We start from the raw sequence: 25253 nt of genomic DNA on the forward strand, positions 1-25253 counted from the left end.
CTACTGACTGATGAAAACAAGTAGTTTTAGATCAACGTTATTAAATGATAGATAAAAAGACATCAAGGCGATTCTGCAATTTTTGCAGAAAAAAACAGAAGCTTGGTGGCTTTGTTGATAAACAAATCTAGCACCAACTGACGTTCGAACCTTTCCAGATTTTGTACGTGTGCAGACCAAGGTAAAAGTGTCGCGGTAGTTGGAGTGTCTTAGTTTCTCATCCGTTAAAGTAGCAGTGGATACACAAATGAAGCGTTGATTTAGCTGTGTAACACATTTGTGACTATTGCTTGCCTTAGAATTCCTATTATTATACTACACGATTACGTTAATGTTTGTATAAAAACGTTCGCAATAGCTATCGGATCCGTCAAATAGCTATATTTTGTTTCGTCCCTTCCAACGTCGCAAACCAAAAACAAGGGCGTTTTTGGTTTGCGACGATAGAACGTTACTGTTTAAAAATAGCACCAGTTTTTTTTTGTAAAAACTTATTATCGAAATGGAGAATCTATTACGGTGACACTTCACAAGTATCACACCGAAAATGAACGATACCTATCGTTGCCAAAAATGGCTAGCTGATCAAGAAAAATTCTAATAGATTGGCTGATTTGCAGAAAAAGTGGGGTCACGGAGATTACGAGCCGTGGATGAACGAGTTATAAAACTGCTGCAGTACAAAGCAAGGTTTGCTAGGCCTACTGATGGGTATTCTGCGGCGCATTGCAAAGTCCGTGCAACGATGAGAAAGGCAGTCAGTATCAAACAGCATCGAAAATAACGAATCCACGACCTGAAATATCATATTCAAGTAATTCGTGAAATTGAACCCTCTCTCTTTACAAGAAAAAGACATTTGAAGTCTAGTATCAGGAAATTGTAGATACTGTTTACACTATTGTTTTAAAGATTGCCCTTTCTAGCTGGCTGATAGTGCCGCTTGACACCATCACAGCTTTACCTTGTGCTACTATTAATGAAGCCGCAGGTATGACGACTGATTCGATTCATACACAAATCATTCTCGATATAATCCCACTGCATCATTCCTATCCTTTTTATTTACCAAATAACTAGAGGCGTTAACTTTCACTATTTTCTAAGTACTATTTGAGTCGTTCTGCATAGCATTAGTGCATTCCTGTAGTAATCCATTGAGTTCTACACTGATGATTCTTTCTATGTTCCCTGAGCTATCGACCTCAGAAAGGGAAAACTTTTTCCAAACGAATACTCGTGTTGATTTTCGTTACTTGTGAATTTCTGCCACCTTACGCTATTGTTTAAAAAGTTCTAGGCCATACGATATATACACAACGAATCATTTTTAACATTATTCGAAAGACGAAATAGTCTTTATGACGTAAGATACGGAATGTAATAATAATGTTTTCCTCAGCGTCCGTATGCGCGTACCGTCACTGCTTCATTGCCGCCATCACAATATGTCTAGCTATCATTATTCCTATGATTATTATTAGAGGTCAAGTATATTGTGAAGGCATTTTGACGTGACACCGATTTATACAAGAACATACTACTATCATAAAGCGAATGGTCTGATAAAATGTCTATTGTGGAGAAAAAATGCGCATTATGCCAATGATTTTAGCCACAAGGCACTAGTATTAGGCAGCGTACGGCTGTCATCTACTTTGTTACTCACCATTTATAGACAATGAGAAAATGGAAAATTTTCCAGAATAATAAAAAACCAAAGAAGATAATTTCATAGCTCGGAAAAGGTGGCAATAGATAACAATCGACAATCTTGACAACAGATATTATTTAAGTGCCACATTCAGTTTTCCATCGAGACGACGAAGCGTTGGTTATTCATTGTTTTGTATACTATCGGCAAATAATAAAATTACTCATTCAGCATTATGGTAAATGACTGAAGTTAGACCATCTAATAGCGCCATGCCCACTGTATCAAAATTTATTCGTCTTTGTGTTTGGAACTATTATCTGTAATATGTATATATAGGATGGTCGTCACTCGGAGCCAAATCGTTACGATACTATAACCCAAACTTATGCCAACAACTCTTGCAGCGGAGTAGAGTGATTTACGCGACGTATGCTAGGCTCCTTCATCTTCCGCGAGCGTACGGACGAGGAATTTACGTTGGTTTTTTTTAACGGGCCTTAGATTCATCCAGCCAAACTCGACAGCTGAAATTCTAACCTATTTACTGGCTGTTTAGAGAAACAGCTTGGATTCAATTCAAGACAAGTGCACAACGTTCTACAGAAAACTAAGCCTCTCTTTCCGACAATGAAGCTTCACGCACCTTCACACCAAAATTTAAATTTTAACGTCTTTATCAACATCGTCCGGAAATCAAATCTATTTTCGAGAAACGAGCTGCTGTCTCTTGAATTGAACTCTTCTGCTTAATCATATAAATACTTGCTAGAATTTCGCCGCAAATTTTGAGTTAGCTGTTAGGATGGCTATCTGATAGTTACTTTTCCGATTGTCGTCGAACGTTCACGCCCAGTTAAAATTGTCTCATACATACGAATCTCGAACGGATTAAGCAGGTCATCGTTTGTAACTCCTCTACCTGGCATCGATCTCAGGGTCGAGGTCAAGAACTTTTTCAAAATTTTCATATTAAAACGAATTAACGGAACAAGGTAGCAAACACTAAATCAGGCAGAAAGCCAACACTCTGAACTGTTATTTGGCCCCCGAGAATATTCTATATTTATTATGGTTGTTCTATCAATAGAACTTGCGCCAACGGCATTTCGAGCAGTTGCGAAGGCTGAATTCCGTTATCAAAGGTAATAATTAATATGGTATATAGCGTTATGCCATAAAAGTAAAATATGTGCATCATACTCTCTGAGAAATCATCGTTAACGAATTAACTATAACCATACGCAAAAGTAGACAATGTCATCTTTTTTTTTTTCGCAGAATCACAGTTTTTGGTGACTTGAATAATAATTTTCAATACAATTGCGCTACGAACATTTGCGAGTATGAATTAAAGCCGGCTCATTATGGGGCCTGTCGTCAAAATGGTGAAAGGCAACCGCAATCATGCTGCATTTGTAATACGTCTTTTGGCACCGTTGCTGTCCTCTGTTAAAACAACACCCTAGTCGCTTACCCCGTTGACAAAGGAAGTACAGTCGCACTAATGACATACATCTTAAAAATTTAGTCCTTCATTCCGTAACAACCCGACTTGGAACTGATCCATTAGATTTATAGCTTTACCCGTTCATGCGGACCGCTTTAGACGCTCTGCGGAATCTTCTTGCGGGGAGGCTCACTAAGCGCCTAAGCTTGGCCGTGTTACAAAGGCTTTTCTTAAAGAGGTAAATTTGTAAATCTCGTTTACTGACAGCAGGGGTTACATTTAGATATTCCTTACTGTAGTGTAGAAGATTTCAGAACTTTTTCTAACTGGAGTAGTATCTCTATTAAATTCACATGTCCCTCTCATCCTGGTTTTGGTCGCTCTTGCTCGTCTTTGAGTGTGTTTACAACCTTCGTCAAGTACTCAGATAGTGCAGTCGAATTCCGTCATGAAGTATCTAGTTCGCCATAATGTCGGGCTTAAACGGGCGTCTTATTTTCTTCAAGTTCTGCGTTTCAAAGGTTAGAGACGAATTTTTTATCCTCAAGCGCTTCAGCTCGTTAGATTCCAGAAACATGCAGTGCATTCTGGACATCTCGCTAGCGACCGCAGTTCTATTCTGCGGTTGCTTCAATACTGAAGGAAAAAATGTCTTTTAGAAATTGGTTAAATCGATATGACTACTTTGTCTTCGAACTGTACTGTACTTACCGCGCATCCCAAGTCCTAACCCCACGCAAACGCAGTAAAAACTGCCGCTATTACAAGAACATGTGAGTGTGGATTTGCAGAGACGTTCCTGCAGGATAAACCCCAGCATATTATGAGCCATTTCAAATGATGCTTTATGCTGAGGACACTATAGATGATAAGGAAGGTCCGTGAAAGTGGCTGATGTGTCAGCACCAGAAACTGATAGCTATCCATTTGGCATGGGTACCCTATTATCTAGTTCGTTGTATTTCTCAGCGTTAGCGTCTCCCAACAGCTTCTACTATTGCTTCAGACAATATTTCTGAAAACCATCTTTTATGCTAAGACCCACTTTAACGCTCACTATGTCAGTATATTAATGAGATTCATGGGGGCGACGACCCATAAACTCGTAACCCCGGAGATTCCTATCTATACAACATACCCAGATCATATGAGTATGTAGTTATTATCGTGCGAGTTAATTATAGCAGAAAAATTTAGCATACTTCGTACGGCATCAAGGATCACCTTGCTTCCGGATTAGAATTTTTGAATCTTTGAAAGACAAACACTTGAGAGCTTTCAAAACAGACATCTTTTTGCAAAAATCGTTATATATTAAAAAATATTTGATATTCATCAAGTTAGAATGTCGAACATACTTATTTATATGAAATTATTAAGATTCAGATTAATCGTACGCAGAGTTCAAACATCTTCATCAACGATAAAAAAGCATGTCATCTAAGGCTTCTAAAGAGCCTAGGGTAAAATCTGCTTCAAAGTGAGGTTATCCTGGTAACCTTGTCTGCGTTCGGCATAGATTTTTACCTGGAAAAAAACAGCAAATACTATCATAAGATATAAAAAAATGTGTGCGAAAAAAGCTTGTGTGAATGCCAACGCTGTCTTCCAAATATTGGCTTCTCCTTTACCTCTCCACGTTTTGTTTACTTCACTCTCGAGTTTAAGCTCCAAAAATGAACGTGCCAAGTGAAGTACTTCCTTCTTAATAGACCTGAAGTGCTAAAGTCACCGATCGTCTCTTGTTTTGTTGTTTGCCTCAAAAAGTATCTGAATGACTTTTATGACATGAGGCGTGTAACCGACGTCTTCGTATGACATCGTAACCCCACGCACATTGAATTACCTCTCAAATGACAAGATTGAGACAAGCATTGCGTGCACTTTTGGATGGCATTTACTAAGTTTAAAGTTCGCATTGTTTTTTTTCGTCTATTGTAAATCTCCCGTTGAGCTTCGTTGGAACCTGTTTCGGCCACTCGTGCAACTGCATATTCGTTCTCAGTGCGCTCGATTGTCAATTTGGGATGACGCAAAAAGCTTATTTGTTGTCTCGTTAATGGTTCGTTCCGCGCAAAGAAATTGGATAATTGGTGAAGACGATAAAGGTGGTTAATAAGGCAGTATTAAGTTGATCTGCTTTTCATACCGTTACAATTATTTTAAGTTCAGATATCATAATAGCGCAGCAAACGTATCATAGGTTTTAAAGTTATTACAAATGAAATTGTCTATAATAGCCATGTTTGAGGCAGATGCAGGCGGTTTAAGTAAATTCTCTTCTTAAATAATTGTATACAACTGTATGCTATACGATGCTTGTTTAATGTGCCGCACACCTATTTACCTATAATATTTAAACTCCCTCGAGTTGAAACATTAATTTCTTTTTGCTCAAACTTCGATATCGAAGCCACGTTTTTCGTCATGCCTACAATTTTGTTTACATTCCCTTTAGAACGAGTTTTTCTGTAGTAGTACTGATTTCGAATAAGCGTATGCGTCAGCCCGCGAGTGCTCAGTCGAAAAAAGCCCGAATTTAATCTGGTTAAGTGAATGAGCAAGAGATTATAAGTTCAAAATAGTATTTTGTTTAAGATTGTCTCGAACTAATAATCAGGAGCAGCTGTTGTAGAGATCTTTAGAATATCGGTAGTGTTCTAACTGTCTTACCCACCCATCATGATCAAGTAAAAAACTTTTTGTGGAAAATGTCAACATAGAATATGCGGAAAGACAGAAAAGCATTTATATCTAATAGTTACCTATATGAATTCTAACAGATCAATAGATGAAACATCAATGTATTATTCTAGTAAGAAAAACTCCATTACTCTCGACCTATGGTTCAACGGAATTATGTAAGTGTTTAATCGGCCACAAAACATGGCACCCCGAAAGCTCCAGCAAGAAGAGGCACATATATGTAACGCGTCTAGCACCTCCATTCGAAGCCTTCATAGCGTAGTACTGAGAAGTGGATAGTTCATTGTGTTCTGGTCCGAAGATACTGATCTTGTTGGGGTTAAGCGACCTCTAGAGTTTTCTATATAGAGTGTGAGGTTTGTACTTGTAATTAAGTGTGGTTCAAAATAGCGCCTGAATTATATTTCATATCTAGTGATATATATTGGAAAACAAAATGCCTTGATTTGTCTACTATGTAATATCCTAGTAACCGCTGTCTTTTTAATCTATTTTCTGCGTATCAATTGCTACCAATGCGCCTGAGATCTTCCTGCCTCTGCTTCAACTGTGAGCATTGTTTTGCCGCCTTGTTTGCCCCGTACGTTCCTTTCAAAATCTATAGTACCTTCATATATGTATCTGTGACTTTTGTAAGTATAGGCGCCCACTTCGAGTCATCGTTACAATAACTAAATGCTGAAGTTAAAGGCAAAAATCGGTTATGCAAATTAGCCTAGGATGCGAAATACTATATCGATATTCTCTAATGGCTACGTAATGCTTTGATGGTCCGATGCTTGTTAAACATCTTCTTCTTCTTCAGTCAATCTTGTCGTCGCCGTTGGAATTCAAGCCTAATCAAAATCAATGTGGTGGACATTTCGACGACCCGCCATATTGGTCCCTACTGTGTCGCTGTCATCATCATTATGCTGCCCGCCCGGAGCACCAGTGCAGCACATCAGATACTGTTAGCATCGTTCCGCTCACTTGTACATCTCATCCTGTGCAGGACTCCATGTACCCTGAATCTCTTTGTCGCGCCGTTCCGTATTGTACAAGCGGATAGACCCGCTGTTCGGTTGCCGACGTTTCGAAAGACTGGCCTCTCCCCACCAATCTTGTGCTAATCCTTGCCTGCGGGCGCTTGCTATCTGTCCTGCAGACAAGCAGAGAGAGAGGCGTTTGCATTTGCCTTGCTCAAAATTTCATCGACGCGGCCCGTTACTTGACGAACCTACATGAGCACATTTCAATAGAGCGAAATAGCGATAGAACAGAAGCGGTGTGCTTTTCAAGAATTCAAGCGAACCTCTAGCCGCCACACCCGGGAAGGCTAGTAACTTTCCAAGTGAACAATCTTGAATTGAGCTAGAAGGAATAAGAGGCGTGAATTGTAAGGACGCGCCGCGCTACGTCCGGCCTCAACCATAACCTTCGATCAATAGGGAGATTAACCATACTGAGTGGCAAAAGGCGCGATTATTCATCAAGCGGAAAAGTGGGAGACTTTTTTTTTTTGAACGTCGTTGAAACATATTCTGATAACTGGTAATGCGTTCGGCTGTCCCACTTTGTCATCCTCGGGTGACGTGCTATGAAAAACGTAGTGGCGAAGTAGTAAACTTCGTCGGTTGTACTATCAACTATCAGAGCTTGATACAAAACTTGTAGGATGATATAGACCTGACGTATAAATATTGTGTCTGATCGCATTAGCTTTCAAAAATCAACATTGGACAGCTAAATAGGAAAAAACAAAAGCTGAAAACGCTGACTGCATATCGTTACGTTTTGCTTGTTTTGTTCTTATTTAGTATATGATTAAAACTGCTGATTGCGCAAAGCGTTATAGTAAGCCATTTAATTTAAAATGTCTCGGTGCTCAGTCGTTTTAAACCAGTGTTTGTGATATCCTCAAGCCACCTAGTGCAAGACAAGTGAGGAGCCAAAGTAAACACTTAACCTGACCTTTTTGTTTACAATTTTATTATCTATACAGTTGTTAATAAAATGCTATTTAAAAGTGCTAATCCAAAGCAATATCATTTTCGTTTAATATTTAAAAAAAAATCTATAGAGCAATTTAAAACTGTATCAGATCAACCCGGTTGTTGAATCATTCTGTTGAGTCTAAAGAGCCGCTGTTTAAGACCTAGATACAATACAGGACCGGTGCTTCTAATAACATCGTTATTGTTCAGGACAGTACGCAGGAACGTTTTTATTCGAAGGGATTATATGATTAGCACGCGATCATCTACAGTTTAGATAAATGGCATAAAAAAATGTTATAAAATTACTCAGCGCCAGGAATTATGCTTGAATGAGCTCACGGCTACGCAGGTTATCTTCTATAAACCCAAATAAATTTTTTGCAGTCATTATTAGGTCTGCGAACTATAAGTCTGACGAACATTGAGCTATTAGAAATGTAGTAATACAATATAGTTTTTACCACAAAAAAAACAGGTCATCTTCTCGCGATGCTACGTGCCCAACCGCCCTAGAAGGTATGTCCATTGCCTGATCCATGCATAAAAGGTCGATAATCGTGATAGGTTCGGCAGTCACTACGATCAGAAATGGTGGGGAACAAATTTCATAGTAGTAGTTGTGAGTGGCGAATGACAGTTGCACGAAATGGCACGATGTGAGACCATACAATTACGTGTATACTTAGGCGTACACTGAGCAAAGAAAAAAACATAAATTATGGTCGTAGACGCAGCGATTATAGAAGCTATGGTCGTAATAAACAAGATTGTATAGTTTGGAACTGGCAGTTAATGCTTTTGTATATTTGGTTCACTCGTTTATCTTTTACTATTCAGTTTATTTAACGAGTTTACACCAGACGACAAATAAGCAAGCCTCTCAACGGTCCTTTTATGTTCTTTGTAGCAACACACAGAGCTCGGTTGTTTACAGCTCTATGCCACCTCATAGCGCATTCGTACCAAAAAATAATTCAATCAATTGTATCTATAATGTAAGTTAACAGTTGTACATCGAATATTATTTACAGCACATGTTCTATCCTATCGGCAGATGCTATGCGTTATATCTCTAGCAATTTCAATAAGAACAATCAATCGTCGATTTTATTTACTATTATCTTCCGTACTAATAAAAGCTATTTCTTTTTAGAATAAATCTATTACGGCAAAAAATAATAAGTTATTTTCGCGATTCGGGTGAAAATCAGCTATTAACCTAATTAGTTCCACTAGATAAACTCCATCAAGTAAGAACTTGCTTCTTTGCCCCAAATTAATGCTCCATGTCGTTGCCTGTTTCACGCAGCTCCAGCAAAAGCCTGAAAAAAATTATGACGGAAAATCAGAGGATAATGAATTGAATGCAGATCTAAAGGACTCTAAAATTCAGCAAATGGCTTAAAAGGACATTGTTAGTTAACATCTGTTTCTAATTGCGTCATACAAATCAGGCTTTGACGGTTAATCTTTTTCCGTCCATCTGCACATTTTGGCCTTTCGGGTTGTTTCAACCAAAGATCACGCTTCGCTGAAATCTTTATACAACATGGTTAAATGACATCTTCACATTTAATGTATCGCTTATGCTTAACAGTTACTCCTAAAAAGTTCTTTGCAGATTAATATTAATGTCAAGAATATTTTGAGAATTACCAGTGAGTGGTTTAGGTCCTAAATTGAAGATGTGATCGTGGCCATTGGTGGTAAAATTTAATGAACATGACCGTTAGTAGTGCATTTCTAATGCGTACGAAAAAAAATGCTCAAATATATGCTTTTCTTCAGATACATTCTTACAGGAAAAATTTCAAGTTTAAATGCCCCACGCCGTATGTATATATATATATATATACGTACGTAAATTGGTCTTCTGTCTTTTCTTTCTTCATTGATTGACATGCGGACCAACACGTGTTGTCAGTTGCAGCCGAGAGGTCTATCAGGATATCTTAAGTGATTCCATCGAGATTCGTTGCTCTGTTCTGCAGGTATTCATCGAATGTCATTTGCGAGTGAGGAAGGCGAACCCGCCTATGGGGAACACTCGTGGAGCGCGACACGTCCAAAGAACGCTTTTCAGCTCGGTATAGCGACGAGAAATGGGCACGCAGAGCCAAGCTGGCAGCTGCTTATGGGGGAAACTAAATATGGAGCATGACGGCGTGTAAAGCCCCAAACCTTTCGGCCGCGAGCTTTTTTACTGTAGACCTATGGATAGGCGGGGCTGGGCATCGAAGTTTGCCGTCACTAATATATTCACAGCAGTGCACATGCGAAGGAGAAGGGCCGAAGGCTGGAATAGCCACTATGGCGTACGAGGGCAGATACGCAACCGTCACCAGTACTACGACCATCACCACTGCGGCAGCGGCGGTTGTGTTCTTCTTTGGTTGATAGCCTGCCAGTCAGCCAGCGAGGCAGGCGGGCAGCGAGCGAAGGAACGAACGAATGTAGGCACGCTGCGAGCTTTGTGTTCATATGCATGGTGACCAAGAACAGCACGTCCGTACATGGGAAGCGCTGGCAGCGTATTGTGTGTTAATCAAATCCATCTAACGGAAGTCCCCGGGGCGGGGCGTGTCTCTGACGTGTCGCTCTGAAGATGACACTTTGCAAATATCACCTCCACGGTGCAGCGCCTCCACGTAAACGAGTCTGCAAGGGTGTGTGTGCGCCTAAGTGTGCCAATACGACGAAACAACTTGCTGGCAGCCTCGCTGGATTGCCGCTAAACGAGAAATGAAACCAGCTCGCGAAGAGATGTACGAGCAACTGCACGAGTCCGAGCACAACATTCTGACAGTCGCAGTTCCATTCCAACTTCTAGGATAGGATAGGACGCACAGCCATTCAACCATGGCCTTTCGTTTCTTTGTAAGCAGATGAGGTACGGTACCGCCTCACGGCACACATGTACTGCCTGCCCTACTTGTGGCTGCGAGGTAAGCTGAAATGAGAATGAACGTCTACCCTCTACTTTGGCAGACGTTCACCGGCCCCACTCGACAGCCCTTCTAGCGCAGGACTAGTTTCCGAAGTAGACAGGACTGCTAGAACGTAGTTGCAGTAAGTGGCTGACAAAGCGCCTCTGGCGTCCCGTCCCGTGCAGATCAGATGAGCTCGTAAGTATGGCGAGTGGCTACCCCCTTACACACGTATATTATATAGCTGCCTATCTCAACGTTCCTTCAAATACATATAAATGGCAGCTGCTAATTACATGTCGAAAACGATAGACAAAACAGGTATATTTATATTACAGGTAGTTATATAATCAGGAAAATGATGAGCGTACGGTGTGCATTAGAAACGCGAAAGTATTTATTACACAGAAAACAAGAAAAGCTCTATAGAGACTGTATGGTGCCACAGTAGCGTAAAGGCATAAATTACAGATTTCCACTGGACTGCAGAGAATAACGTAAGAAGGCAAAATACTTTAAAAAAAAGAAATATTTTTTTAAGTTTGATGAATTTCTACTAAGAAGAAAACGATAAGTGCTAAATGCTGGTTTTGTTAATATGCACAGTCCTAGCATCTGTGTCTGCCAAACCAAATGGACACGAGTTAATTATTATGATGCTTAGATAAAAAAAAATATCAACTTGTTCAAAAGCATTGTAGCAGGGCAATCAGCACCATAGAAAACGCAGGACCAGCCACTGCCTCGATAGCCAAAGGACCAGTCTACACAGAAGACAGTTGGGTTTAAAACATCGCCTAAGGACAGTTTGACGGGTTTAATTCTGATGAAGAACGATGTAAAAGATGACGGAGGCGGATATGACTGAGTAAACGTACGCCGCCCATGACAGCCAAGCGTTTTTATAAAGTAAAGAACATCGATGACCGCGTCGACAGCCGTAGTACCAACAACAACAACAAAAATGGTAGTTATGCTGCCCGCTGCAGTTGTAGCAGAATAACGGCAGTGATTCTGAAAGGAACAAAAAAAGAAAGCCCAAAGAGGAAAGAGGATGGTGATACAGAGCAAGGCAGATGGAAGAAGTTTAAAGAAACAGTGCCGCCATAACGATGACGATGTCGACGACAATGACGCTCCGGAACGGAAGACCGATGACAAAGGGTGAGACGATAATGCGAGGCAAAAGAACGGGATAAGAACGAGGGAAAATATGCTAGTGGCCTATGGCAGAGTTTGTACGGGCTGCAAAACGACACCATAGTATCAATAGCTCATCAAACAACAGCGTGGCCTTACTCAAAGATACCGAGACTGGCCGTGGTAGTAATAGTAGCGTTACACCTCTTCCTTGCTGGGAGTAACACATGTCAGCCTGGTTTGGTTCGTCAGTAAAATTATCCCTGAACAAAAAAAGACAAACCATGAGAATGACAAGATGAGCAGCAGCAAGAAAAGCGGGCCTTACAGCCAAGTTAAGTACGAAGAGGACAAGGGGGAAACTGATTGGTGAAAGAGCGGCTGGGGGCAAACTCCAAAATGACTATTCCTTCTTCGCCTTGTCGTCCTCTGCTTTGCGCACTGAGTCCATTATGATCGAAGGCAAAGCAGCAGCAGTCACGACAACGACGACGGAGCTAGTTCAAAACTGAAGCGTTTAATGGCTGCTGCCTCGGTGTGCAGCAGTTTCTACTAAGGGAAACGGTTTCTTCTAACGAGCACATTGAAGAACCCGGCTAAACTCATGACTTCTTTATGTCATGCAAGATAGTTCTCTAGCCTTCTATATACGCACATTGTGTAACTCATTATTGATGCTCACATTGATAATGAGGAGCACGGTTGGACGTATCCTACAAGATAAGAGCTAAGGAGCTACTCGAACATTTGCACATGCCCACGTACATCTACGAAGACGAAAAAGGCACAAACGTTACTATCATTTGCAAAGCGTCATTACGCTGAAGTGATGATGTTATCGCATAAAATTTTGCGCTGGATAGTAAAAACTTTGCATAAAGTTTTCAGTTACTGATACTGCAAGTTTACCGCAAAGATATACAGTGTCTATGACTGAACATGCTTTTACGTTTCAAGATAAATTTGCTGTGGTTACGCTACTAATGACGTAGATGGCGATACCAGCTCGTCGTTGGCGATGTATAGCATAGCGAAAATAATAACATTTATCAATTTATTACCTTACAAGCACAGATTAATGATATAGATATGTCATGCGTTCGTTATCATGCGCAATCTTTAATATAGCCTCGCTAGCACGATAGAGGTTCAACATGATTGCACCTTTTGACGTGGTCTCTCGTGAGTTGGCTCCCAAAAAATTTTATACATGTATTCCGATCAGGTATATAGGATCCAAGAATGACAAATCTAGTTACCAGATAGCGATTGTTTTAACTAATATTTATTCATGCCTTCATATGTCACTAGTCCCGTTTCACAATCTTCAGTATCCACTTGCAGCGCCTTGTCCTTATACTTCTAATAAATTGCTTCTAAGAGTCCATCTTAGGCAATTCAAAGTTCTACTTAGGTATAAATAGGGCATTTTCAGAAATAGATACGTTCGTTGATTCGGTGGTGCAGGTCATTACATGCTAGAAATATGCTGATTTTATCAATCGCGAGCATGTTTGCTTCAGTTATTTTCTTTCTTCTCAACTATGTCCGATAAAATACATCTGGAATTATTTTCAGGTTAAAATAAACCATATCCATCAGTATTGATTATTCCAGGGGTCTTGATATGTGCTGCAAGCCATGAAGAAATCAATACTTGGTAGTGATAAAATCACGTCTTCGGCGGAATAGCTATCTTTTGTCGGTTTAGCAGATTTAGTATGAGCATCGTGTACACCAATGGCGAAAGTTTATCGCCGCAGGAGACACTGGTCCTTACCAGGCCTTCCAGAGACGCCCTCGACATTGGGTTCCGCTAGGTTTGCCTACGAATTATAGCAAATTTCACAGCATCTATTACGGTATATGTATCCAGAAATGCAGGTTCGATTTAATATAAAATTATAGCTAATAGTGCTAATCAGAAAAGATTTCATAGCTTTACATAGCCAGTGAATATTCTGTTAGTGTTAGTAGCAAGCGTTAGTTTGGTACGTCAAAAGAGCTATTTGGGCTCTGTCGAACGAGAAACGGAAGATATTCAGATTGATTCAACTCGGCTCAAGTGTTTATGAAGAGGAGAAGGACGAATGACCGACAGGGTGCCGGCCGCCGCTTGCCGGTTGGACGTGTCCTGTCTTCGTTCCCTCCTCTCTACGAAAGCCCTTCACGACAACTTGAGGACTATTTGGATTCGTTCTACTCGTCATGATGCGCTGGATGGATAGACAGCTCGCTAGACAGCCAAGTAACAACTACCGCAACTGGTGGCGTACGACAGCGAGAGTCGTCGGGGGAGAAAACTGCGGTTTGAGCGGGCGGTCTTGAGGGGGCTCCCTTCTAAGAGAAGTGTAAGCAGAGCGGTATGAGGTGAGCAAAAAAGGTGGCCCAATACTGTAGCTTCAATATACCACAATTGATGGACTAAAGCTACGCTCACTCAACGCTCCGTGTGAGCCCTACTATCCCCACACGAACTCTGTTTTGGTAATCATTCGAGTCAAGGGGATGAGGGTATGAATATACGAACTAGGATACTTTGACTGCGAAAGCAGCCGTTTCCCGAGAGGAAGCGCTTGGGATGTCTGAGTGTGGGAAAATAGATTCTGACTCATGAATCCGACGTACTGCCAAGTGAACAAGCTGTTTTAGAATAGCGAGGTTCCCTCTACTTAGTGAGAGGATTTGGCTAGGAATGTGCTTCAAAGAGAAACAGTGAACGGATTTCAATTGCTGCAGTGGAACAACGTCTAAATCAACGGAAGGTGTGCGTGGCTAGTTTGCCGCAACCGCTGTATAACCCTTTCAACAAACTGTCGATATACGCTTTACGGTGATTATTGTTTCTCGATAATACCTTACTCACACGCACGCCTGGACCGTAGCGGATTTACGTGACTCTCTCCTATGGTTTGCATAGTCTTGAGAACAGCCATTGCGATATATAGATAGGAATTACTTTGTTACACCATAGATAGTTGTGAATTTGAACCTTGTATACGAACGGCTATCGCAAAATTGCAGTGGACATACCATAGTTTTACCATACGTCGACGTATTTGAGCATACCAGCTAATTAAACCATCAAACAAGAAAACAGAGCATGCAAATCTTATATGTGAAAGCTGACATGAAGTTAAAAGATAAGCATAAAAAACTAAATAGAGAAGGTTAGAAAAAGAAGGAAAATATAGAATAGGAGATCAGCGGTGTTAGTACAAAGAGGATCAACCAATTTCTTGAAAAAGTAAGGACCACTGGCATACATAACTTATAGGCTTTAAGGTGCGAAGAAGCAAAAACATTAAATATATTATGGGAAATAACAACAAAACGCTCCACCTATTATAAAACGTCTAATATGTATAAATAATGTGCTCTGTATTCTTCAAAACTGAAAAAAAAATTATGTTATGTATAAATATTCGGTTATTAAAAGAACAAGCAGTACAGCCGAGCAGGTTCAAGAGAAATTGAATAACAGATATTTATGCAGGTAGTGCGTCATCACTTGCAAATAAGCACTTTGTGATTGTCTATAAACGACGCATGGTTACGAGCAGTTTTAAACCTTGCTGAAATCTCCATTCATGCTGCAGTATATATACAAATAACACGGATTTAATCAAATCGTGGTCCGACCAGTACTCCATTGTACAGTAAAAAGACAGAAAATGGTGCTTCAAATGCAGTATCCTCTTCATAGAGAAGAAAAACGAAACTCCCTTGCGTAGACACTTCACATGCACCGGCTGCATGAAGCTTAAGAGGCGCGAAGAACAGCAGGTGCACACTTGAAGAAAGCCTTCGAGATAAGTCTCTTTATATCTATTTAGATCATTTGTCAAAAAATACACAGTAACTCTCGTTAAAGTATGCTTATTATATTGAAATAATACAAGGACAACGTAAATCATTCACAAGGGCGTAAATCTTCACAACCATCCGCAAGTGTTGACCTGTTGAAATGATTTTGCAAGTACACGTTTCTAGTTCTTAAGCGGTCTTCGTCTGTGTGAAGCCATTATATACCTGCGATATTACTGTGCTGAAGTCTGAAATATCACCATATGTGTGATTGCTATAACATTTGCTAGTATTGCTAGCATATAGTGATTGCTATATACAAGATTTAACTGACTATAAGTCGAGCGATACACAGTATATGGAATAAGACATACTGCAACAAACAAAACTCGCTGGATATGTATGTGTTTTATGAGGAAAAAGCATAAACAAGTCAGCTACACAGCACAAGAATCTTCGAATAATGTATGCGTGTATCACAGACAATTATTTCAACTATCAGTGTTGTGATGCGATCATTGAAATATAAGATTCTAATAATGACTCCCATGAATTGCGTATGATTATTTGGTTCTTCACGTGCTTGCCGCCTATGTGCTAATCATAAAACTCACCTTTGCAACGGAATAACACGCTAACTTTACTACGCCTACACGCAACGAATTGTTTCAGATTATTCACTATGCAATTACTTAAGGCACTCGATTTGGGTTGTTGCAAAGGGTATACCTGTAGGTAAGAAAAGCGACTTTTGGTGTTCAATGTTCCGATTAAATCAGTACTAATGGTCAGTACATCCAGCTATTCCTCACCTATAGCGTTGTTCCTCAAATTCACAGCTTAGCTTTTTTTATTTCCTTCCGTTTTGTACTCTTGTAGCTTCTCTCCGGCGGATTCCTCCGGCGGCCTTAGTTCCTTATGGCGAGCCTTACCCACTACCCTTATAGCTTCAGCCTCATTCCCGACATAGGCTAATATCCCTTGAGCCGCTCGTTCCTGTCGGAGGCTTCGACCTCTAAGGGTTTGTCTTTTTTAGCGGCGGTACCAACTGCCGCCGGCAGCGCCATGGTTAAATGCCAGTCTTGGTGGCCCGCCTCTGTCAGCAATCTGGCCATTGACCTCATTCATACAGGACGCATGTTTAACTCATTGACCTTGTTCAACTAGTAGTTTACGGTTCTGCAAGCATTGTCAAGAAAGGTTTTTGCTAGATGTAGTATGTTTTAACATGATTACGATCTATTATCTCCTGATTCATTCGAAAAATTTCATGGAATCTAAAAATCAAGGAATGTTACAGTACATATAATAGTTTAACGTAGTAACTAAGTAACCGTTATAAACAAATCGGCTTTGGAAACGGCTAGATTCACAGGTAAAGCAGAGGTTTGTATAGTTTATACTCACACGAAGAGTGTGTTTGTTTATATGCAACAGCGTATGCGGATCATGCGGAAAACAAGGCTATCGCAACAACTGCTCTCAAGATCTCAGATTATGGACCACTTTATTTACTTAAGTACTCGAATAGATACGACGCCACAACTCTGTGTCTACGATCAGATTTTCAGTTTACTATTTCGCTGTACTAAAGCAGTTATTGATGTATATCTTTACTACTTACTAGCGCTACAGATTATTGATATGTTTTGCTAGTGTATGTCATTACTTCATTGATGATACTGGATTTTAGCAACAAGACGTTATCTATTGGAATATTTAGGGCAAAAATCTATCGTGTGATCGTCTTTGAAGTCGCCACTTGATATTGGTTCAAAAATGGTCAGAATAGCTTTTACTGAACATCCCTGGGTTTTTTTTTAGCACAGCATTCATAGGTAGGCAGGGCAACCTCTACAGTGTTCTAATTGTCATGCGGCAGTTCTACTGAGGCTTATCGACTTACATTCAAGATTGCACTAGGTATTAAAGGGTTGCGCTTATGTTTGCCATTCGTTGTTATTACTGACAATTCATCGTAGAAGTAAAACATGTGGAAACCTAGTAAGAACTATTTGCCTCGCAAGCTATTGTTTGCTAATTTTTCTTTGGCAGAAGTTATACGTCTCCATCAAAAAAAAAGGACGTATCTTCTCTCGAATAACCCATTAATTAACTTCGTCGAAGTTTTTAAGCTCTAGTGCGTGCTACTACTAATGTATCACTCCTTTTACGACAAGCCTTTTTAAATGCTCTTGGCACACTTTGGTGATTCTTAATTAACACCAAATGAAATGTATTTTCTATTGACTGCAGCGTATGGAAATACGCTTAAGGCCACTTTAGGAGAAGCGGCTGCCAGCTAGAGAAAGGCATAAGAAAGCGCCATAATTGTATCTGAAATGATGATTTCAAATTGATGACGGGGGTCGCTGTGGACAAATATAATAACAGGTAGTCTATTAATTTTTCGATGCGATTGCCCGATTTTACCATACAAGTGATCCGGTTGTCGTTTAATGAAATAACTACCGTTTCCTTAGCTATTAGCAGCTTGAAACAAGATGGCATAGTTTACATCTTCACTTGTGAACCCCAGAAATTCCAAATTAGCAAAAGTGTTTTTTTTTTATTTTAGAATAGATATTCCATTTCAATTTTGTAAGATCGCAGTTAAAAAAAAATACCTCCGCTCTGTCAGAACGCCCACATAAGCGATGAGCTGCAGCTGGTGATTGAACGTTGGAAAGAACTGAAATATTTTGTTTTAACATCGCTAATCTGCAGAGAAATCATAAAGAAAGTCAAGTACCGTTATGAAAATATAATATGCAGCAGGATAATATATACGTAAAACAAAAGCATTGCGTCTATTCCTTATTTCGGCAAAATTATCAAGCCTTACCTTTACAAAGGAATAACCTTACGGTGGTAACATTTTGATTTGAGTACGTCCAGTTCTAATGAGAAGACTTGAGCTTATAAAATAGACCTGAAATCCTATGGTGAGTGAATAAATACGCTAAAACGCAAGTTGAAAAATGTTCATTCTAAGTTTAAGGTCGCATGCCCTGTACTATACTTCAAACGCTATGGCTCTAGAAATAGTGCACGCTGTCGACAGCAATGAAATTTTGTAGATCCAGCAATACAGTTTCGTTGCATCTTAGTATATATATACGAAAATGGGTTCTAGCAGTCCCTGCAATCTTTAGTCGTATTATAAATGAGCGACCCACCAAGGCGCCCAAGATCCTCATGTAGGCAAGCTCGTCTAGCCGAATGGGTCTGTTCACTTTAGGGAAGGGGACACATTTAACCGGGTTCTGGCCGGACCATGTGAATAGTTATAATGCTTATTTTTTCGTTTTAGCCTTACGCGTGTACATACAGCAGAATAGATAGGTCAATCATTTTAGAAAGGGGAGTGTAGCGAGTCTTAACCAAGATGCGGTGAAAACACCCGAATCAGACATCACATCATAGCGGGTCTGATTCTGCATCTGGTGCCATTTGCGAATTCGTAACTCTCTCCTAGATTTGGAGGGCGCCATAACCGACCATGGAGGGCATCTATTTGGAGCCTATGGTATCGGATCTAACAAGTGGTGGCGCCTGTCTTGCGTGGATCCCCGAGTAAAGATTTAGCCCCTATCGCATCGCAGAAGCTTTGAAGCATAGAAACCACTTCTGCTGCTTCTCTACGCGTGATTGTTGTGATATTCATGTTCTGTCTGAGTGTGTGTGTGTGTTTGTGCATGTGTGTGTGTGTGTGTGTGTGTGTGTGTGCTGTAGTGCAGGGGCAGTTTCAACTCCAGAGCAACTCCAGCTCTTTCATCTTCTACTCTCACAGCTAGCTAGTCAGGCAGCCAGCTCATGAAGCATCGAAAAAGCGGGACTTACAGCATGATGATGATCTGACTGAGCAAACCATTGAATATAGCGACCGATCTGGCACTTGAAGGTATTCCTTAAACAAAACTAATACCAATAATGATTTTGTCCGATGCATTTCTGTTTTCTTCATCGATAAAGTTCATGGGGCCGGTGTTATCGCCTCCGCAGGTACTGTTGCAACGTTAATATTTGCCACCATGGCTGATTGCTACTTGTATTTCTGATTTTACGATTATAGCAATCCGCTGCTTACTTCAATTTTTCGTGGCACAATCGTGCCCCGCAAGACGGAGCTACATGTAATATGCACCATAATATCGGCGCACCCCAATCGGCACTTAATGTGCAGTTAGTGCAAACTTATCACTGTGTTAGCGGTGCCATGATTGGTAAATTTTCGCACTGTAAAGAAGATACTTCTTTGTTGTTCCTGCACGTGTGCTACAGGTTCGACGGAGTCGTTCATAATGCATTAGGATCATTATTTGTTTGGGAAGTAGCTAAGCATTTGTTCATCAAACAGGACGAGAATGAGGACTGTGGCTGGTGACTTCGACGGATTATCTCGTTTTTCTGATAGAGTGTGTATGGTGTATATGTGAGTGTTTGTCTGTGTGTGTACGAGTGCTTGTGCGCGCTATTGTCTGACAACATTGTGCGATATTAAGCAGCTTTTTTGTTTAATGCGCGGCTAAAATAGATGATCGCTTGCCATCCTTAAAAAACTATTCTGCTGCCGTTAACTAACATCTGCCGAGACACGTTGCTACGTTTTACCCAAAGTAGCGGAGAGCGAGCTAACTAGTCTGCTAAAATTTTAGTACATGAAAACAAGTGGACAAAGGCGTGATGTAATAAACTCAAAAGTGTTTTATCTAACCTAAAAGCATCTGGAAGGGAATGAAAAAGTATTTGTTACGGTACGTTCTAATGACGACTGAAATCGACCGCTTTCTGTGATTCATCAGTGACCTTCTCCACTTGAATTCGAAATGATTCGAATTTATGTGCTTCCACCCAAAAGACTCCCTCCGTTAAAGGGGAAATGAGTTGATTTGTTCCGCATGATAATCATGTGTATAAAAAAACAGCCAATCATTATACAAGAAAACCAACAAGTAGCTAGCGTAAGTGTGTGACATTACATAAATATGGAAAATTATAATGCTGTACATAGAGGAACGAAGCTGATCCTAACCGGAATCGAAGTGTACGTGTTCTTATTTACAATCTGTATAAAGGTGTGCAGATTAGAATTTAGTGACACATTTGTACTAACGAACTTATTTCAGGTAAATCCAATCAAGTGAGGTAAACTTACAGACCTCTACATTTTGCTTGTTTCCTATTTATCCGATATTTATCCGACGATGTAATCTCTTCAGTATTTTTCATAGCTGAGTAATCCTTGGAAGCTATATAGTAGTAATTCTTGTTTTAATTAAAATTAATATTGGTGATATCATACGCTAATGAGCAGGCTAAATGGATTTCCGGAGATCATGAAGTGATTATGGATGATAGCAATTGAATCTCGCTGTCTCTAATTTTGGCAAAGCATATTGAGAGATAGAATATTAGGCAATCTACTTACAAGAGTCTTTTCATAGAAAGTTTCAGATCTTTTGCTGGAGTCCCGTGAACGGAGTTGTGTCGCACACCGCCATCACCACCGTTGCATGCCAATTTTCATTCAGAACCTTCTTTCTTGCTTTCGAATGACTTAATCTATTTATTTTCGCTCGGATAGTAGGATTATTTCTAGCTGTTTTTCTACCACACTAAAGGTATGAAATTTTCCTGGAATTTGTCCATCTAAAAATGTGTTTCTGCAGGAGATATGGAGTTGAAGATTCTTCAGCCACTACCAAACTTTCTTCGAATCAACAATCTTACACCAACCGAACAGTTTGCCTTCTGGTCTTCCCTTAGTACTAGGGAGTTGATCGAAAATAATAACAACAGCAGCAATAAAAACATAAACAACAATAATAATATTAATAATGCATCAGACATAGCTGCTAGGAGCAAGAGATTGGGAAAACCGGGCCGGAAACCTGTCCGTGATCTAAATAAGCCTTTTCAGTGCGAAACGTGCGAGTACTCATCGAAGTCCAAGTCAAACTTCACTATCCATATGAGAATTCATACCGGCGAAAAACCGTTTACATGCCCTGAGTGTGACTATGCCACCTCACAAAAAGGCAACCTACGGATTCATCAGGTACTTAAACAGCACTTCTTCTTGGTTTGAGTTAGTAGTCTGTCTAGATCTCTTTTGCAATAGATGAATATATTTTTTGTAGCGGAAGCGAAGTTAATAGCACTTTATAGACTAAGGCTAATCATTGTACCCTACAGGACAGCATTAGAGGCCGCTGGTGTAAAGTGCTCAATGGCAGTTAGTCTGTTAATTATGTGATTATGCTGTCCATGGCAAGACATCGACAATGTAATGCTATTACAGAAGTTGCTATGCCTTTTTGTAGAAAAAGATTTAATATTGTACTAAAAAAGTGTAGAAAAATTAAGCATTTTGGTCACTTAATAGGTAGTAACGGTATGAGAAAATCGAAAAATAAGAAATATAAGACGAATAAGAAAAAATATACCTAGTTACTTTTCTTCTTATTTTCTTGATTGTTTTTATTCTATATTGTTATCAATAATCTTAGTTTTAATTTATTTATTGTTTCTCAGTTTTTAGTCTTAATAATGAGTTTTTATACCGCGTTTTACTATAAATAAAAATCCTCGACGGCGGGTTTTTTTATACCTATATAATTACTTGAAATAAAATCGGCTTATGTCAAATATTTTGTAGCCTGTGTAAGTGAAATTGAATTTGCACTTACTCCTAAACCTTTTTGTGATATTTCCTAACAATGCTGCGGTGCGTAGGACCTTAAGCTTTTACAAACGTAGCTAGGCTGTACGACAAAAGTTATTAAATATTCCCTATCATACATTTTTTTTTGTTCCATCCTGAAATGGTTATGTGAGAACGAATGCAACTTACAGAATGTTTGATAATTAACGATTTTAATGATTGTGAATTTACAGGAGCGACGCCACGGTCTGGGGAGAGCACCCCGACGTAGCGCACCCCAGGATTTTGCAGTGACGCTAAGCACCCCTCAGTTCAACCGGATGGCGCCAACATCAAGATCTGATGAACTACCAAACTCAACATTGAATGACTCACAATCAGTGCAGGCATCAATGGCCAACACTTTGGCTTACCTGGGCAGTACTCTCGGAGCTTTCAATACCTCTTTAACAGGTCCGGAAACGCCGAGTCGTCAAAGCGAGGCTGCTGATGATCTTCGTGCAGTACCGGGTCCGCGTCAATCTAATAGTCCTGACACAATGTCTGAAACTGCATCCCCACCTTCTCTCTAGCAAGTAATATGTGTAGCGTCATTAGTGTATAACATGACCACTCATTATTGAATAGATGACGGTATCGGAGCTATAAATAAGAAAAAAAATTACATTTAGGAGAACAAGAACATAATGTTTAATTAATGTGCATGCATATTGATACCATAAGGATTTTCACAAAATCGGTGACAATAACTTCTTCGAAACATTGATGTTTTTTCTCAATATGTTGTTGCAAAATATTCGAGCTTATGTGAGTCTAGCCTTCAATGAAAGCAGAAATCGCACACATACAAATGTTACATAGGTGCACTACAAAGATATGAAGTTAAATGTATCAAGTGTGTGGTGTTACTTAAGTGTGTACTGATCGCGCATGTATTAAGTGCATATGTAAATGATATAGTGATAGATCTTTAAGAAATGCCTAAAGAATGTCTACAATGACATCATTGTGTATCTGTCGACCAAATTTTTTTCGACAATACGCCTATACATAGGTGCAAGTATATTATCATGAAAACAATAGAGACTGCTCTTATATGTATATGAGAGAGGAACTACGTCGAGTGTTTTATTATATTGATGTTGTCAATGACCAGCTTTGGTTTCGACAACCATATATTGGGTTGTCGAAGGGTGCCAAAATTTCCCATCCAAGTTCTCTCAATGTTTGCCAAGTAGCTAAAGATGTATGTGGTCCGGCATTGTCATGGTGGAAGACGACGTCCCTTCTGTTCACTAGTTACGGTTGATTTTTTTCAATGGCTTGTTGTAATCTTGTAAGTTGTTGGTAATAGAAATCCGAATCAATCGTTCTGTTGCAACTTGAAATGCATGCACCTTTTCCCATCCCACTAAACGCATAGCGTAATTCTGCCACAGATTTTGGTGTACATTATTGTTATGTGATCCATTTTTTATTAGTTGTGAGTACTCGTTTTAAAGGTAGTTAGATTTCGTTACGTTTCCGTAGACTTTTGCCAATGAAAATATAATCGAATGACTTCTTTTGCGTCAATTCGTGTGGCGCTCAAGCATCGAGCTTCTTTTTGTAACCAGTTTTCTTCAAATGGTTTAAAGCTCCTTAGTGGCGGATGTTTCTCGGCGTCGTTATGGCTACACATGTGACAGTCTTGCTCTACTTTTGCAATGATTTTATCAACCTTTTTCGTGATTGGTCTACCATTTTTCACATTGAAATTTCGAACACGGCTGAATTATCTTTAGGCCTTTTCTTTTGGTAACGCATATTGATCACAAAGAGCATTTTTTTACGAGTCTGAAAAGCACTGTGCCTTTGTCGTAATGGGACTGTAGAAAACAGCGAATTTTTATTAATGTTCAAGGCGCTCTACCCTAAGTGTAAATCAAGGTATTCCAACGATATTAAAACATCAACTACTGCCATATCTCAGCTTTAAAATGGCCGACCAGTACCCGACGCGGCTCATATAATCTGAGATATATAATTTGAAAGTCATCTAACTAGAAAAACTTTTTCGACAACCCAATATATATTTTACTTTTTCGACGGAAAATTCCAAGGTTGCGTGGCAAAATGTTTGAATTGAACTAGATTGCCCGCATTTCGACGCCATATTGTAACGAAAACTCGTACCAATTTGCCCACAAAAATGGGATCCAAGTAACTTCGAGCAATCTTGGAGCGTTTCTTCGCTTCTTGAAGTTCGCATGTCCAAGTCCCCTATATATACCAGAACGTGTAGTTTAGAGGCCATAACTCTGCGTTATCTCAATCGATTTTAACAAATTCAACTTCACTGGAAAGACTAAGTAATTAAGACGGATCCTATATCTATTTCTGCGTCTCTATAGAAACCAACTTGAAAAGCTAAACTTCGAAATATCTAAAAAAGTTCTAATTATTTACCAAATCGGCAAGTAGGAAAAAAATGAAATATTACAGCAATCACTAAATAAAAACCATAGTTTCAGGAACTGATTTTTTTCATCCGTATACCATATCGTGTGCGCGTGCGCATCGAAATGATAAACCATGATTTGGAAAGTGCGAGACAGCTTTCTTGAATACTAAGGTGCATATGCTTCTCTGAAAAACCCTTAATTAGCACACTCTAGCGATACTTTGGTAGTACAGGTTTTATCGTCACATAGCATCATGGAATTGAATATGGACAAATGTAAACATGCTTTTAAATTTATTTATTATAGACCAAGTATATTATTTTATTTATCATATAGACACTTTTAAATAACTAATACCTCTTATTTGGTCATCTTATGATATATATATATATATATATATATATTTCGTACCTCTAACGCTGCGCAGTATTTCGCGTAAAGTGTATATATATATATATATATACACTTTACGATCCGTT

At 39.6% G+C, this 25253-nt stretch overlaps 1 protein-coding gene and 1 long non-coding RNA gene across 2 annotated transcripts; one reads left to right on the forward strand and one right to left on the reverse strand.

Moving 5' to 3' along the window:
- Nucleotides 1–15719: 15719 nt before the first annotated feature.
- On the reverse strand, nucleotides 15720–18367 carry LOC111271730 (uncharacterized). The gene is made up of 3 exons (XR_002687065.2): nucleotides 18291–18367; nucleotides 16476–16842; nucleotides 15720–15911 (listed from the first exon to the last, which is right to left on the reverse strand). It is a non-coding gene; the product is annotated as an uncharacterized LOC111271730 (long non-coding RNA).
- A 2759-nt stretch (nucleotides 18368–21126) lies between these two features.
- Nucleotides 21127–24846, forward strand: LOC111271729 (uncharacterized). Its single transcript, XM_022852699.2, has 2 exons — nucleotides 21127–21724; nucleotides 22564–24846. The coding sequence occupies exons 1-2, from the start codon at nucleotides 21341–21343 to the stop codon at nucleotides 22900–22902; spliced, it is 723 nt and encodes a 240-aa protein (XP_022708434.1). The 5' UTR covers nucleotides 21127–21340; the 3' UTR covers nucleotides 22903–24846.
- The last annotated feature ends 407 nt before the right edge of the window (nucleotides 24847–25253 follow it).

The sequence above is a fragment of the Varroa jacobsoni genome, unplaced genomic scaffold (genome assembly GCF_002532875.2).
Source record: "Varroa jacobsoni isolate VJ856 unplaced genomic scaffold, vjacob_1.0 contig00929, whole genome shotgun sequence".
Lineage (NCBI taxonomy): Eukaryota > Metazoa > Arthropoda > Arachnida > Mesostigmata > Varroidae > Varroa > Varroa jacobsoni.

Bases quoted from the DNA above. Each gene is read 5' to 3' on its own strand.
- LOC111271729 (XM_022852699.2), top strand. From the start codon at position 21,341: ATGGAGTTGAAGATTCTTCAGCCACTACCAAACTTTCTTCGAATCAAC. The intron at 21,725-22,563 runs GTACTTAAACAG...GTGAATTTACAG, and splicing joins GCAACCTACGGATTCATCAG to GAGCGACGCCACGGTCTGGG.